The 15,423-nt window shown below is 39.8% G+C and overlaps 2 protein-coding genes across 4 annotated transcripts in view; one reads left to right on the forward strand and one right to left on the reverse strand.

The window, feature by feature from the left end:
* Positions 1-451: 451 nt before the first annotated feature.
* On the forward strand, positions 452-15,225 carry abhd8b (abhydrolase domain containing 8b). 2 transcript variants are annotated; one of them, XM_061738807.1, is made up of 5 exons: positions 452-558; positions 6,004-6,780; positions 8,049-8,219; positions 9,801-10,017; positions 11,696-15,225. In XM_061738807.1, the coding sequence occupies exons 2-5, from the start codon at positions 6,014-6,016 to the stop codon at positions 11,930-11,932; spliced, it is 1,392 nt and encodes a 463-aa protein (XP_061594791.1). In that variant the 5' UTR covers positions 452-558; positions 6,004-6,013; the 3' UTR covers positions 11,933-15,225. The 2 variants fall into 2 exon arrangements, with proteins under 2 accessions (XP_061594791.1, XP_061594792.1); XM_061738808.1 differs by lacking the exon at positions 452-558 and adding an exon at positions 3,206-3,264.
* The window catches only part of ptprc (protein tyrosine phosphatase receptor type C), a 29,501-nt gene continuing 26,664 nt past the window's right edge, over positions 12,587-15,423 (reverse strand). For both annotated transcript variants that reach the window (XM_061738805.1, XM_061738806.1), the window contains one exon: positions 12,587-15,215. In XM_061738805.1, coding sequence (XP_061594789.1) covers positions 14,922-15,215 — 294 coding nt within the window. In that variant the 3' untranslated portion in view covers positions 12,587-14,921. The remainder of the gene's footprint in view (positions 15,216-15,423) is intronic.

Below are 15,423 nucleotides of genomic sequence, written 5' to 3' on the forward strand. Positions count from 1 at the left end.
ATAATATATCATATTAATGTATCATATTAATAATGCATGAATATAAATGTAACTTAGTTGTACATTTTTACAATAAGGCTCCCTTTTTTGTGTCTCACACTGCGGCCGGTTCACTCCGCTAGGCAGCAGGGGGCAGCTCTTCCCAGCTCTTCTCTTCTCATCTCTTTTCATCTCTTCCCATCTCTTCTCTTTTCTTCTCTTCCCTTCTCTTCCCATCTCTTCCCATCTCTTCCCACCACAGCAGGCTCCGGCCTGGAGCTGCAGGAGCTGCAGTGGTCCAGTCTCGGCTGCACCGATGGCTCAGAGACTCTCCCCCCCCGGAGACCCCGCTGCGTGTCCCGGGCAGGAACACGGATCTGCCGCACACAGACGCAGACGCAGCCGCACTGGCCGCCCTGTGGTGGCCGCCGGGAGGACAGCGAAATCCCGATAAATTAGATTATTGGATTGGCTGCAGCAGATTATAGCTCTCCTTCTTCTTCTTCTTCAATGCTTCATAAGAAAACTCCATCAGTCTGGTAACAAACGTGGGGTTTCAGGAATATAGCCTTGATAAAGGTAAGCTGCTGCTCCATTCCAGCTTATTCATTTATGTTATGTTTCTTTTCACTGTTATTGTTAAGAGTTAAAGTTGATTTTGTCCAAGACACAGGAGGGAGGTAGCTTTATGTTAAGTAGACCTACAGCAATCCAAGAGTGATTTATCATTTAAATTATTATTTAGCTGTCTGGTAACCAGACTACTGTAACTCACCTTTATTGTTACAGGTGAGAGGTGACCTGCTGGTAAAAACAGTTTACTGTATTAAATTTAAGCAATATGTTATATATTTGAGAAAAATGATTTAACCTAACATAACATAAAAGAAATATTAGATGTATTCACTGGCAGGTTATATTAATAGCTGTAGTACTATTGATCAGTGCCTTACATCAGACAACACGTGCTAAAACCTAAAGACAGTCAAAAACAACCTCAGACAGAGTTTAGTAAGTCTGGATCTACACTGAAAGGACTGAAAGTGAACCCTTGTGCTTGTTTTAATCCCCCATTGCTCCTCTCATGGCATCAGTCCTCAGTGTGTGACTTGTGTGAAAGTTATGCAACAGTCTCACTGACAACAGAAGCCATTTAGAGACGGCAACAGTGGACAGACAAGAGGACGGCAGTGTGGGATCTCATCACCAAGAGATGGACCTCCACCGTCGCTAAGCTCATCACTAAATGTGAAAAGTTGAGCTGCGACGTTTCACTTCTGGTTGTGGGTTGATTGCTTGGGGTCGAAGGCCAATTTGGTGAATCTCAATGTAAAATGTATAGGAAGAACTTGCCTTTTTCCTTATTTAAACGTATATAAAAGATATACGCTTAAATAAGGCAGAGCAAGGGCTTAAAATCAGCAGAGGTGGCCAGACGACTCCAGGTGTGATTATGTTCAAGTCTTGATTGAATAGAGCACAAAGCCAGTCTTATCTGTCGGTGAACTTACAAGTCACCAACCACCGTCTGGTTTGTTTAAATGGGTTAATGTAGCTGCAATAAAGATGTACTTAAATACAGGTTTTTGTAGGGCTGCACGATAAAATGAAAATCTATCATCATTGCGATATTAAGATGAACAATATCAATATCTCACAAAAAAGCCACAATAAATAGCAGTCTGTTCTATTTTTAAGTGCCTTGAATTCATACTTTAAATATATATATATATATATATATATATATATATATATATATACATATATATATATATATATATATATATATATATATGGGCAGATATATATATAATTATATTATTGATATATAAGACACTCACTACCGTTTGAGGCAGACTGAAGATGCTAAATGCTAAAATGATGAGGAGGATGTGTGCTCATGCAACGAAGTCTGACTTGTTGCCAGAAGCATTTTCTTTTTAATAATAATAAAAATATGTTTCTTTACATTTCATTATTTTCAGCAGCTAGATTGACTATTCACTGCCCGGAGCCGACATCCCATAATTAACTATTTGTTCATCTTTATATCTGTCACAAGTCATGTTGTTACTGCAATTTTCAGCATTTAAATCACACGTGTTCCTGATTTCCTGCAGACCTAAGTTCTGTATTCCAGTTAGATGATATATTACTTATGCACATAAAGGTGCAACACGGTCTTATGACAGCCTTCAGGTGTGTCCATATCTATAGATAGATAGATAGATAGATAGATAGATAGATAGATAGATAGATAGATAGATAGATAGATAGATAGATAGATAGATAGATAGATAGATAGATAGATAGATAGATAAAAATATATATATATATATATATATATATATATATATATATATATATATATATATATATATATATATATATATATATATATATATATATATATATAAAATCTTCCCAATTTGTTTGAATGAGTAGGCGTATCCAAACTTTTGGTCTGAACTATATATCTATCTACAGGACTGTCTCAGAAAATTAGAATATTGTGATTTTCTGTAATGTAATTACAAAAACAAAAATTTCATACATTCTGGATTCATTACAAATCAACTGAAATATTGCAAGCCTTTTATTATTTTAATATTGCTGATCATGGCTTACAGCTTAAGAAAACTCAAATATCCTATCTCAAAAAATTTGAATATTCTGGGAATCTTAATCTTAAACTGTAAGCCATAATCAGCAATATTAGAATAATAAAAGGCTTGCAATATTTCAGTTGATTTGTAATGAATCCAGAATGTATGACATTTTTGTTTTTTTTAATTGAATTACAGAAAATAAAGAACTTTATCACAATATTCAAATTTTCTGAGACACTCCTGTATATGTATATATCTATATATACAGTATATCTATATCTATATATATATATATATATGTCTGGTTAAGAACAGTTTGATAATTTTAGAAGTGAATGTGCCATCGTCATATGGAAAATGGCCCGTTCAGGCCCCTCCGGTCTACACACGCAGCACTGCTCAGCGCCGCCGTTTGGACAGAGGATGTGCAAGTATAAGCAGAAACTGGCATGAAAACAGCCAGCAAAGCAGGAAAAAGCGGCGTTAAATCAGTGGCTGATGGGATACAAGTGTAAAAACAAAAGGTGAAACAACTCATGTGGCGGCTGAAACTGTTGTGGTACAGTGTCACTGGTTTTGTCATCAAGACGGGACATGAACAGATTTGTTGTGCAGACAGAGAGAGTGAGAGACGGAGAGTTTAATCCCCTTCAGCAGGGAGGGGAGCAACAGGAGGGTAAGATAATACCAACAGCAGAGGCTTGGGGACCATGCGTGGTTACTGTGCGGTTGCCATGGCGCATAATCAACTGAAACTAAATGCTTTGGATGTCTGTGCTCTGTATTTGCCCATGGACCCCTCTTTTGGGTATTTCCCAACTAAATTGTTACATTTATTTGAACAGTTTGAAGTTCCTGAACCGAGTACAATTATCATTTGTACATTTGTGCAAAAAACTCCTCTCTGTACAGTAAAATAATACTTCCTCGACCCATCAGCGTCACTCAAGGAGTACAGTACTTACTTAGGCATACAGTAGATTCAAAATGTTCATAGTTCTTCGCTTGTCTTGTGGTTTTAACTGGAAGAACAGCACATTGTGTCGCTGCAGAGGGATCACATGACAGACAGCTTTAACTCACCGAGCTATTACAGTCCACAGCTATTAATACCCGGAAGGGCTACGCTCAAGAGTTCGAGGTGTAAATAGATGCAAGTCTACCGACGTAACTGAAACGTAAGGAGCTCAGAGGATGAGTTTCTATACGTGAAGAAGTGGCATTTCATACTACAGCAGGACATTATATGCCTATGCTTTGAGGGAATCAAGGGATGAAACATTTCATTTGTTATTCTGCAAACGCTACACTTGCAGGGATGTCCAGCGTCGGTCCTGGAGGGCCGCTGTCCTGCATGTTGTATGTTTCCCTGTTTCCACACACCTAGGGTTAGGGTTAGGGTTAGGGTTAATAAATGCTCGTCTTCAGGTCTAAATATCTCTGTTAGTGACACGTGTCTGTCAGGGTGAGTTCAAGCATGGAAACATCTAATACCTGTAGGACAACGGCCCTCGAGGACCGACGGTGGACACCCCTGCACTTAGACTTGTAGTTCTCGTGTGGTCTTGGTCTTGTCTCAGACTCGGATAATTGAGATGGCGTTGCACACCAAGGTGACAAAATCTTGTAATCACCAGTTCTTCAGTATAATCTGGCTACTATAATGGTAAATAATGTATTTCAAATGGATAATTGTATCTTTAATATTTAAAATGCACGTTTCATTTACAAATTAAGTACAATTTAAATCAGTAACATTTACTATTCATTACTTTTCTGAGGTTGGAGGCTGGTTATGCTGTTAGAGAACTTTGGGACTAGTTAGGCGTCGTGTCAATCCTTAAAAAAGCACCACAGTCAATCCTCCAATAGTGTAGAAATAGCGGTAGTGCAGTCGCCACACATATCTGATCTCAGCTGATGGATGGAAACATTTATAGTGAGTTCAACGTCATCATCCACTTCTCTGTGTTATTGTGCTGCAGTTGAATACAAGCTCATATGGAAACTAGCTGAACCAGGATGGTGCTGATGTTCTACAACTCACACAAGTTGGTGATTAAGTAATTTATTTGGTCGATCAGTTTCCATTGATAAATACTTAGCATTTCATTTCCTTTTGTAGGAAAGAAATAATAAAAGGAAGTAAGGAATAAACCGACCAAAAGGTGTAGGCTGAAGCCTAAGCTTATTATGCCTACCCTTTTCAACTTTGTTTGCTTCATAGTACTACTACTGTACTAATACAACAAGGACAAACAATCTACAACAAAAAAAACAATGCAACAAACAATGCAGTTGATTAAATAACTAGGTTTCTTTTTGGTATCGGTCTTGAGCTGAACTTGTCTTGATACTCTGTGATGTAGTAGTGTCTTGGTCTCAGTTTAGGCAGTCTTGACTACAAGTCTACCTGCAATACAGGGTCATCAACATTCTCCACACGTCGTCTACAGGTCAAGACTGTTCAGAACCCGTCTCCTCTGCTTCCTCGCACGTCTTTGTCACGTGTAAATCTGGTTTTGCATTGTCTTGTTGGAAAATATGTGGATGTCCCTGGAAAAGATGTTTTTGTCCCCAAATCCCGTTGGGCCTCTCTGTAATGATGCTCCATCATGGGAGTGTAAACCGATCCTGAACCGGGTTTCTGGACCTGCTGATGGCGGTCTGGGACACTCAGCCGTTCATGCACGCTGCTTTTATGCATCTTGACCACGTCTGTTTGAATTAAGCATCATCATTTCTCTCCTTCACCTTCTCTTTAGGACTGTCTCTAGATTGTGTTGCAGACATGGATATATACCGTATTTTCTGGACTATAAGCCGCTTCTTTTTTCATAGGTTTTGAACCGTGCGGGCCGTGCGGCTTATACAAAGGTTTCTATTCTGTGGATTTTTCTTCCACCGCTCGGGCGCTCTAACCGGAATTAGAATAAAAACTAAGACAGAATAAATGTAAAGAAGAATACGCTACTTCTTCTTTAGCAGATAGAAGTAGGTAGAAGCAGATTTCAAACAGATAAATAGTTATTTTCCTGGTTCTGTCCCGTTTTAATCAGCAAAGTTGCTTCCGTGTTAAAAGACACTGTTAGGAAAGGATCTATTTAGGTACAAACATGTACATCATTTACAGTTCAAAATGGTTCTGTATATGTAGTAAATATCTAATCTAACAACATAAATATCTGCGGCTTGCATATCTTTTTTTTTAAACAGAGCGGATGCGGCTTGTATATCTTTTTTTTATTATTTTTTTAAAAATAGAGCGGATGCGGCTTATATGCAGGTGCGGCTTATAGTCCAGAAAGTACGGTATTAGGTATATTAAACAAGACAAATTTGGTTGATTTAACTGTCAGAACCGCTGGGGTTTGTGTGTCCTGGTATTCTGATTTCTTTTCTCCTGTTTCTCCAGACTGGCAGCCATGCTGACCAGCTTTATAGAAGGTCTCCTCTGCTGCCTCACCTCCAAGTCGGTCAACGCCGTGGTTCCCGTGGAAAGCTCCGAGTCTGCAGATGGCTACGAGTTCGTGGAGGTGAAACCGGGCCGGGTCCTGCGGGTTCGGCACATCATCCCGGACCGGGCGCTGGTGGAGGAGCCGTCCCAGGGCGGGAGCGTGAGCTGCAAGAGGAAGATCACGGTGTACCGTAACGGACAGCTCTTCATCGAGAACCTGGGCGAGAGGGCGAGTGCAGAGCTCAAGACCTGTCAGAACGGAGACACCGAGCCCAACAGCACCGTCGAGGTCGAGCTGACGGACTCCCGCAACTCCTCGCCCCCCGTGAGCGTCCCGGGAAACAACGGGGCGTCTGAGAAAGGAGGCGCCGGCGAGGCCCCTGCTGCGGGCCTGGCGGACCCGTCCCAGCAGCCCCGGCGGCGCCGGCGGAAGCCCAAGCGCTCGGTGGTGATCGACTGCGAGAGGAAGATCTCCGGCTGCAAGGGCACGCATGCAGACGTGGCCCTGTTCTTCATCCACGGGGTGGGCGGCTCCCTGGACATCTGGGGGAGCCAGCTGGACTTCTTCTCACGGCTGGGCTACGAGGTCATCGCCCCTGACCTGGCGGGCCACGGCGCCAGCTCCGCCCCGCAGATCGCTGCTGCCTACACCTTCTACGCCCTGGCGGAGGACATGAGGCTCATCTTCAAGAGATACGCACGGAGGAGGAACATCCTCGTGGGACATTCCTACGGGTAAATCTGAGATTACAACATTCAGAAAGACTAGAGCAGGTTGAACATGTCACGCCTCTTTTTTTTAAATTTTTTTTACTCGAATTGTGAAAATAAATAAATATAGGGTGGGCCATGTATGAGTGGGATTAGATTAGGGCTGGGCAATATATCGAATATACTTGATGTATCGCGGCTTCTACTCTGTGCGATGTACAAAATGACTATATCGTGAATATTCAAGTATACATTGTCACGCATTTGCTTTTAGCTGCGGGCATTAAATTGCAGGCTTTTCTCACTCTTTCTCGCCTCGTCTCTCCTTCTCAGAGAGATAAAACAAACGCACCTACTTACATACGTCAGTCACGTGCGTTTGACTAAGTTGTGATTTCCCCCTTTTTGCATGAAAGTTTAAAATTAGCATATATGAATGCAGTATGAACAAGAATGTTTTAATGTAGACATATAGAATCATCATACTGGTGTGATTGTAGCATCAAAGTGTTAATTCAAGGCTAAGGCAAAATATCGAGATATATATCGTGTATTGTGACATCGCCTGAAAATATCGAGATATTAATAAAAGGCCATATCGCCCAGCCCTAGATTAGATCATATAAATAAATAAATAATAATTAATTAATTAATTAATAAATAAAGTAAAAGAAGGGGGTCATTTAAATAAGTAACGTAAAATATAATAATAAATATCTACAGGACTGTCTCAGAAAATTTGAATATTGTGATTTTCTGTAATGCAATTACAAAAACAAAAATGTCATACATTCTGGATTCATTACAAATCAACTGAAATATTGCAAGCCTTTTTATTATTTTAATATTGCTGATTATGGCTTATAGTTTAAGATTAAGATTCCCAGAATATTCTAATTTTTTGAGATAGGATATTTGAGTTTTCTTAAGCTGTAAGCCATGATGGGCAATATTAAAATAATAAAAGGCTTGCAATATTTCAGTTGATTTGTAATGAATCCAGAATGTATGACATTTTTCTTTTTGTAATTGCATTACAGAAAATCACAATATTCTAATTTTCTGAGACAGTCCTGTATCAACATCACAATACTCTTTGAACATACAAAGCAGTAATAATGGCAATCTATACAGAAATACACATATTCATTCAGAAAAGTAAAATAAGTAACCATATTCTTTTTTTTTCTCTACTTTTTCGCCTCTTTTTATTAGCACGTGCCACTAAAAATGTTGTAATGTCATATCTTCCAGTCCATTTTTCTGACCAGCCTGCACCTTTACTTCCCCAGTGTGTCGTTCTGCACCTTCCTGGCCCACGAGTTTCCAGACCAGATTCACAAGATGGTGATGATCAACGGCGGGGGTCCCACGGCTCTGGAGCCCAGTCTCCTGTCCATCTTCAACCTCCCCACCTGCGTGCTCCACTGCCTGTCGCCACTGCTGGCCTGGAGCTTTCTCAAGTACGACACCTCTGTCCTCTGTCTTTCTAACTTCAAAGTAAAAACATCTGAGAGAGTTTTATTATAGCTCTGAAGTCCTGAGTTTATCTGTTTTTTAGATGCAAAGATAAAAAGTTAGCGTTTCAATGTCCTGAATTCAAAAGGCTTCATATTCAAATGCTGCTGGTCGCTACACGCTGCCTCCTTTTTTTTTTTTCTTCTTCTTTAGTTGCTTTATAACCCCGGCTACTTTGAAGGCTCAAACTAATTTAAATAGTGAAAGAAACAAACTTCAAACAAGACCAGAAAGCAGGACATTTAAGGATTCCTCAGTAATATCGTCAGGTTTTCAAGCACCAGGGGGAAACAAGCACAGACGTGACTAAAGTAAGGTTTAATAAAGAATCAAGCAGAGACACGTGTGTAGACCATGGATGTATTATTTAAACGGTGTAGACTGAACCTACAAGACATGTGGACCAAACAATACGACATACAGGACTTTCTCAGAAAATTAGAATATTGTAATAAAGTCCTTTATTTTCTGTAATGCAAAAATGTCATACATTCTGGATTCATTACAAATCAACTGAAATATTGCAAGCCTTTTATTATTTTAATATTGCTGATCATGGCTTAAAGCTTAAGAAAACTCAAATATCCTATCTCAAAAAATTTGAATATTCTGGGAATCTTAATCTTAAAATAAGATGACATTTTTTTTTTAAATTGCATTACAGAAAATGAAGAACTTTATCACAATATTCTAATTTTCTGAGACCTGTACATGGTGCAGGGTATAAGTGGGCATGAGACCAGAAACAGATGGAGGTGATGAGGGCACGGGTGCAGTCCATGATGAGAACTGAGGAATGCTGGGAGTTGTAGTGTCAGAACCGGCGAAGGCTGGCGATGCTGACTGTGGTAGTGTGGGAGGAGCCAGCATGACAAATATCCTCTTAAAGTCTGTGTTCTTTAGTAGTTAATGTTGCAGGTTTCTGTGATTGTGTTTCTACATTTCTATTCCCATTTCGTAAAAAAAAAAAGTTATTTTTCTGCATTGATAAGAACATTTATTTGGATGCACCTGGGTCTACAAATACTCATTCAGGTTTGCAGGTTACTGTGACATCACAGACCCAGATCACAGTTAAATGATCAACCCTCCTCATCTTTACCTCCCTCACTTTCTCTCAAATTTCATTGATAGCTCAAGAAATCATATCAGCTTTTAAACAATAGGCATAATATGTGTTCTGAGGATGAAAAAAGTTATTTTTTATTGTTGGAAGTTGTATCTGAACAATATTAAGACCTTACAGAAGAGGTTTAGGGTCACTGAAGAAAAAAAAATGGTCAGATTCTGACTTTAATTTCAGAATACTGACTTTTTTCAGAAACATAAAACAAAAGAAAAAATTTAAGGAGGATTTTTTTTTCTCCCATTTCTACAATTTCTTTTTCTCAGAATGCCATTTTCTTTTCTTCGGTGGCTCTAATCCTCTTCCGTAAGACCCACTACGGTTAGATGATTACATTTTGTTTGCAGGGCTCCAGCATATATCTGTTCTCACACTGACGTCCTCTCCTCTGCGCCTGCAGGGCCGGCTTCGCTCGGCAGGGAGCCAAGGAGAAGCAGTTGCTGAAAGAGAACAATGCCTTCAATGTGTCACCCTTCGTGTTGCGCGCCATGATGAGCGGGCAGTACTGGCCTGAGGGGGACGAGGTTTACCACGCCGAGCTCACGGTCCCCATCCTGCTGGTTCACGGCATGCACGACAAGTTCGTCCCCGTGGAAGAGGACCAGCGCATGGCAGAGGTGAGTGGCTTCACTAAAGGTGCCCAGAGCCCAGAGAGGTGAATACTGCACTCAGTGTCGAGAACGAGGGTGGTGAAAGACAAATATGATTTTAAAACATTAGAAAATGCAATAAATCTATTTTATCTATCTAAAGTGGAGAGGGAGCCGTTGAAGTGATGCCAGAACTCATATCTAAAGAAATACTACTACTACTACTAATAATACATTTCATTTATTTAAGGCGCCTTTCAGGGCACTCAAGGTCACCTTTACAGTGCACACAACATCGGTTAAAAGAGCAAAAGAGGACAACAATATAAATACCAGAAATCATCAGTAGCCTAGAGGGGGAGAAATTAAAGTGAGGCCAGTTTGAACAGTATACTATTACAACCGTGTGGTTAGAAGAGCATCTGTTACGTCTTTACTTTGTCCAGCAGTCTTAACATACTCGTCTGAAAACAGAACTAATCCTTTTATTTGAGTTTTTTTAGTCAAGAATCACACAGAAATCTTTAACAAAGAGATGAGTAAACGACCCCAAAGGGACACGAGCGGCAGCACAGACTTCCAACTGATCTGAGCAACCAAACAACAATTTTTATCCTGCTTTCAGAGAAAATGAAAGTTCTGCAGTTGTCATAGGCCATTTCATCAAGGAACCTCTTCATCAAGGGCCGGAGTGATTTGAAAACATGAAACTTTATGGGTAAATATAATTGGATACTGTCAACAAACAGTGAAAAGAGAAATTAAGCAGTTAAACATCAACCCCAAAGAAAGTATTGGGCCCATACTGGACCCCTGGGGTACTCCACAGATCTGGACAGAAAAACTCCCGTCACTTAGATAAGACTCGATCAACGGCTTTTCCATTAATGCAAACATACTTTTAAAAGCACTAAACCAGCCAACAGCTTAGGTGATTCAAAAGTTAAGAGAAGAGCATTAAAACATTCTTAAAAGGACCATTTCAGACCCGTGATGAGGCTTAAAATGAGACTGAAACGTAAAACCAGTCATACCAACAGATGTTTGGAGAAGAGGACCAAACCTCAACGTTGGTTCCTTGAATTAAACTGAATTTCTATCTTGTTTATTATCATGAAAATGTAACTTGATGTATTAAAATGTGTAAATACCGTATTTTCTGGACTATAAGCCGCACCTGTATATAAGCCGCATCTGCTCTATTTTTAAAAAAAAGATATGCAAGCCGCAAATATTTATGTTGTTAGATTAGATATTTACTACATGTACAGAACCATTTTGAACTGTAAATGATGTACATGTTTGTACCTAAATAGATCCTTTCCTAAAAGTGTCTTTTAACACGGCAGCAACTTTGCTGATTAAAACTGGACAGAACCAAGAGAAAATAACCGGTATTTATTTATCCATTTATCTGTTTGAAATCTGCTTCTACTTCTATCTGCTAAAGAAGAAGCAGCGTATTCTTCTTTGCATTTATTTTGTCTTAGTTTTTATTCTAATTCCGGTTAGAGCGCCCCGAGCGGAGGAAGAAAAATCCACAGAATAGCCGCACCTTTGTATAAGCTGCATGGTTGAAAACCTATGAAAAAAGTAGCGGCTTATAGTCCAGAAAATACGGTAATATTTTATCACTGGTTTGTTGATGGGATGAAAATCTAGCCTGCTTCTTTTTCTTCTTGGTTACTGTTTTGCTCTTTGGCAGATCCTCCTGATGGCCTTCCTGAAGGTTTTGGAGGACGGCAGTCACATGGTCATGATGGAGTGTCCGGATATTGTCAACACACTCTTGCATGAGTTCTTCCTGTGGGAACCAGTAACCCCTCCACCACCAAAGAAAGAGTCGAAAGCCCGTCCAGAGACCGCCAAAGCTCAAACCGAGGACAGCCGGGCCGTATCTGAGACGGCCAAGGTTCGACCTGCAACTGCCAGGCAAACCTGATCAAACTGAGGAGGAGCCAGAAAATAAAACGAGCAAATGTTAAAAACTGATTCAGACTACAACTGAAACAGTGGCTGTTACACTACATCCTGTCTGGGCTCGCGCTTCCTGATGAAAGAGGCCGGGTTGAGCCGTAAATCCACAGAGAGTTGGATCCGTGGATGCTCAGCGTCGGTTTCTGTACATGAGCCACAGAGCCGAAGGAAAGGGATTTCTGTCTAGCAAGAGTAAGATGGTTCGTTCTCAAGCTTGTGGTCAATGGATGATCTGGTTGTGCCTTGGATGGGTTTTTGTTAAAAACAAGAAACGGCATCTCACAGACGAAGAGGCGATGGTTAGCATCACTAGTAGCCCCGAGGAAGAAGTGAGAAACTGGGGTAAATCTGACTATAAGGTCCAACATTTGGAGTCTACTCTCATGGAAAGTGGCGGGGTGGTAACTGACACATCCCCACATAGCACTTGTAGTACTTCATGTGGGCCGGCCGGAGCTGGGAGAGGCCTGGACGTTTCCCACATCCCTGCACGCTGTGCAGAGCGTGGATGAATGCATGTAAGCTGGAGTGTGTTTTCTACTGTTCGCACCTCGTGTGAAGGTGTTTTTCTAAAAGGACTTTTTTAGATACCGTATCTTTTAATGACGACAGCAGCGACAACAGTTGGAAGGTTTTTTTATTCAAAATTAAATGTAACTTTGACCAATTCATGACTTGTGCACAGTGTGTCAGAATCGTACAAAATAAGAGGTTTTAACGCTGTTGCATGCTTAAATTATAGGCTTCAGGTATAGCGGCTTGTTTTATTGAACAGAAATGCATAAAAACAAGTTAAATGGTCCATTTTGATATGACTTGTTAAGCTGGAAAGGCAGAAATAATAATGATAAATGAAGTCTGATCAGAACAGAGTGAAAGTAAAGCTGCTGCTTGCAGGAAGTCCTTCAGTGGAGCGTGTGCAGCTAAATCAGCTGAAGGCTCAGCACTGAAGCACAACGTTATCTGAAGATCACAAATCACACAAAGATGCTGAAACTTTAAAAACTACGAGAAGTAAAACAGCTAACGTGGTGCACGTATCTAAGCCAAACTAAGAGTACCAAGTATTTGATTAATTTGTTTGTGCGACGCTTTCCGACGAGACGCTAAGGACGTTTTACCTGCTTTACATCCATCAACCCCCCCAGAATACAGCAAAGAAAGAAAATCCAAAATAAGATTTAACTTTTTATTTGGCTACATTTTCATCCATTGGACAAATTTCAGAACACTTATGATACAAAAATAGCCTTAATGTAACTATAACTAACTGTGAACATTTCTTGATGACATCCGTTTGTTTTCCTGCAGACGTGCACGTTTTTGTTTCCATTGAAAAATGTGTGAAATTTTGTGCTTGAAGCTATTTTTACCTCTGAGTTGTTTTTTTTTTTTTTTTTTTTTTTTCCAAATTATATAAAATTAGGACTTTCCTCTTCAGCATCACTTACATGTATATTAGAGGATACTTTACGTTTGTATTTACAAGTTTTGGAAGCAGTCGTCCCAATCCAAGTAACCCTCTGGATAGGATATATTGTAAAATCTGTCCTTCTTTAAAATCATAGTCAGCCCTTGAAAACCTCACAATGAAACATGACTATTTTCGGTGCGCAATTGCGAAATTTGCAATTAAAAAACCCCCACTGTGTTGTCACATGACCTCCCCTCTAAGCAAAGTACTATCTAGTATTTCCACCTGAAGCTCTGAAACTACAAAGCCAACAGTGCAGCATAGAAAGTTCATCATTCCTATAGTTTATTGTGAACGTCTGTACAGTAGCTCCATGGAGCCGCTTTAGCAGGATAAATAACACGCTGGGACTGTTTTTGTTTGTTGTTTTGAGTTTTTCCTCCTGACAGCTCCGATTACATGTGTATATCTTTGCATTCTTGTTGGTCGTACACTTGTTCAGGTCTCTGTATCATTCTCAGTCCTCATAGGTTGTTTATTTTTTCACAAAGAAGTTAAATGTGTGCAGCTGAACGTGTAGGCGATCACATGTTTCCCTCACTTAGTATTTCATATTTTTGTACATAGAGGACACTTTTTATACTCGGTTATTTAGAGTCTTTGGCACAGAACCGGTTGTTTTCAGCTTTGTTCAGAAAAGTGCAGCTGACTCTATAAATGTCCAAAACTCGTGTGTCTTATGTTTTGTAACTGTTTGCCTTTGACAGTGACTGCTGATTTCAGAAGAATTACTTTGTCAAAATAACTGCCTACTTCTTTTTCTACATTTTTAGAAATTCATTTTTATTCATTAGCCAAAGTAGAAAAACAATGAATTTGAGTTTTTTTGTCGTCTCTTTGACAATCATATACATGCACTCACACAAACACTTGGTAGTCGTACGTATGTTTAAAACAAATCCAGCCTCATAAAGGTGAAATTATTATAATAAAATAAAGTTCTTTGCATAAATTAAATTATTTTGTAATTATATTTTAATCAAAAGGCATTACATGATCAATTTTGAACTTAAAAGCTCATTTAGATCTATCAGATATATATAAAAGTAACTTTGGCAAGTGTGTACAGTATTTAGGAAAAAAAACAACATCATATGAACTTAATCAAATGCAACACCAACTTAGATTAAGTTACAAAATAACTTATCTATTTTATATTGAAAACTTTTAGATGTCTGTCACTATACAATGGATCCAAGGCCGTTAGTTTGACTACAGCAGTTCTGGTAAAATTTTACTAAAAAGGAATGCAAGCTGCCTCCTTTCACATTTATTTCAAAAGAATATTCATAACTTAAAGGCATGAAATCATATTTTTGCAGCGTGTTATCAATGTGTGATCAAATTCCTTGAGATATGTCCACCAAACTCACACCATGTTAAAATGTTTGTCTTTACATTCATAAGGTAAATCAAAAAATAAAATAAAAAGCATTTCAAAGAAGCATTTATTACCACAAATAAAAGGCCCTCCCCAGGCTCAGACCTCCAGAGTGACAGTGGGGCCGTTGCTGTCCTGGTCAGGTGTCATGGACTCTTTTGTTTCCTTCTCGCCTCCGTCCCCCCCGGCAGCCTTGTTCTCTGGCGCCGCCTGCTGGTCGCTGCTGGTAGTGCTGGCTGGCTGCTCGGATTCCTCCTCCGCTGCTGCAGCTGCAGCTCCGGTTTCACTCACTATCTGAACGGAGTCGGCTGCTGCGACCTGCACTGGTTTCACTTCCCCGTTCTGCACTGGGAAAGTGCTCTCCAGAGCGTTGTACAAGAACTGGTACTGCTCCTTTTAGAGACACAGAGATTTAAGGGGAAACAAGAGGTCATGACTGAATCGTGGACATTTGCAACTTTTGCCTTAAAAGGGTTAGGGTTAGTGTTGTTTAAATGCCCTTGAAAAGTCCTGATCTCTTGGTATTACTATATTATACCATTTAATTTGCTAATTATTTTTGTCGGACAAGAGTTTTTAGGTTTTTTTAAATACCTAAACA

This window comes from Cololabis saira, chromosome 13 (genome assembly GCF_033807715.1).
Source record: "Cololabis saira isolate AMF1-May2022 chromosome 13, fColSai1.1, whole genome shotgun sequence".
Classification (NCBI taxonomy): domain Eukaryota; kingdom Metazoa; phylum Chordata; class Actinopteri; order Beloniformes; family Belonidae; genus Cololabis; species Cololabis saira.

What these genes read in the sequence shown, in the direction of transcription:
- abhd8b (XM_061738807.1), top strand. Translation starts at nt 6,014, where the DNA reads ATGCTGACCAGCTTTATAGAAGGTCTCCTCTGCTGCCTCACCTCCAAG. An exon ending in CTCGTGGGACATTCCTACGG is followed by an intron (nt 6,781 to 8,048) that starts GTAAATCTGAGA and finishes TTACTTCCCCAG; the next exon opens with TGTGTCGTTCTGCACCTTCC. An exon ending in CTGGCCTGGAGCTTTCTCAA is followed by an intron (nt 8,220 to 9,800) that starts GTACGACACCTC and finishes CTGCGCCTGCAG; the next exon opens with GGCCGGCTTCGCTCGGCAGG.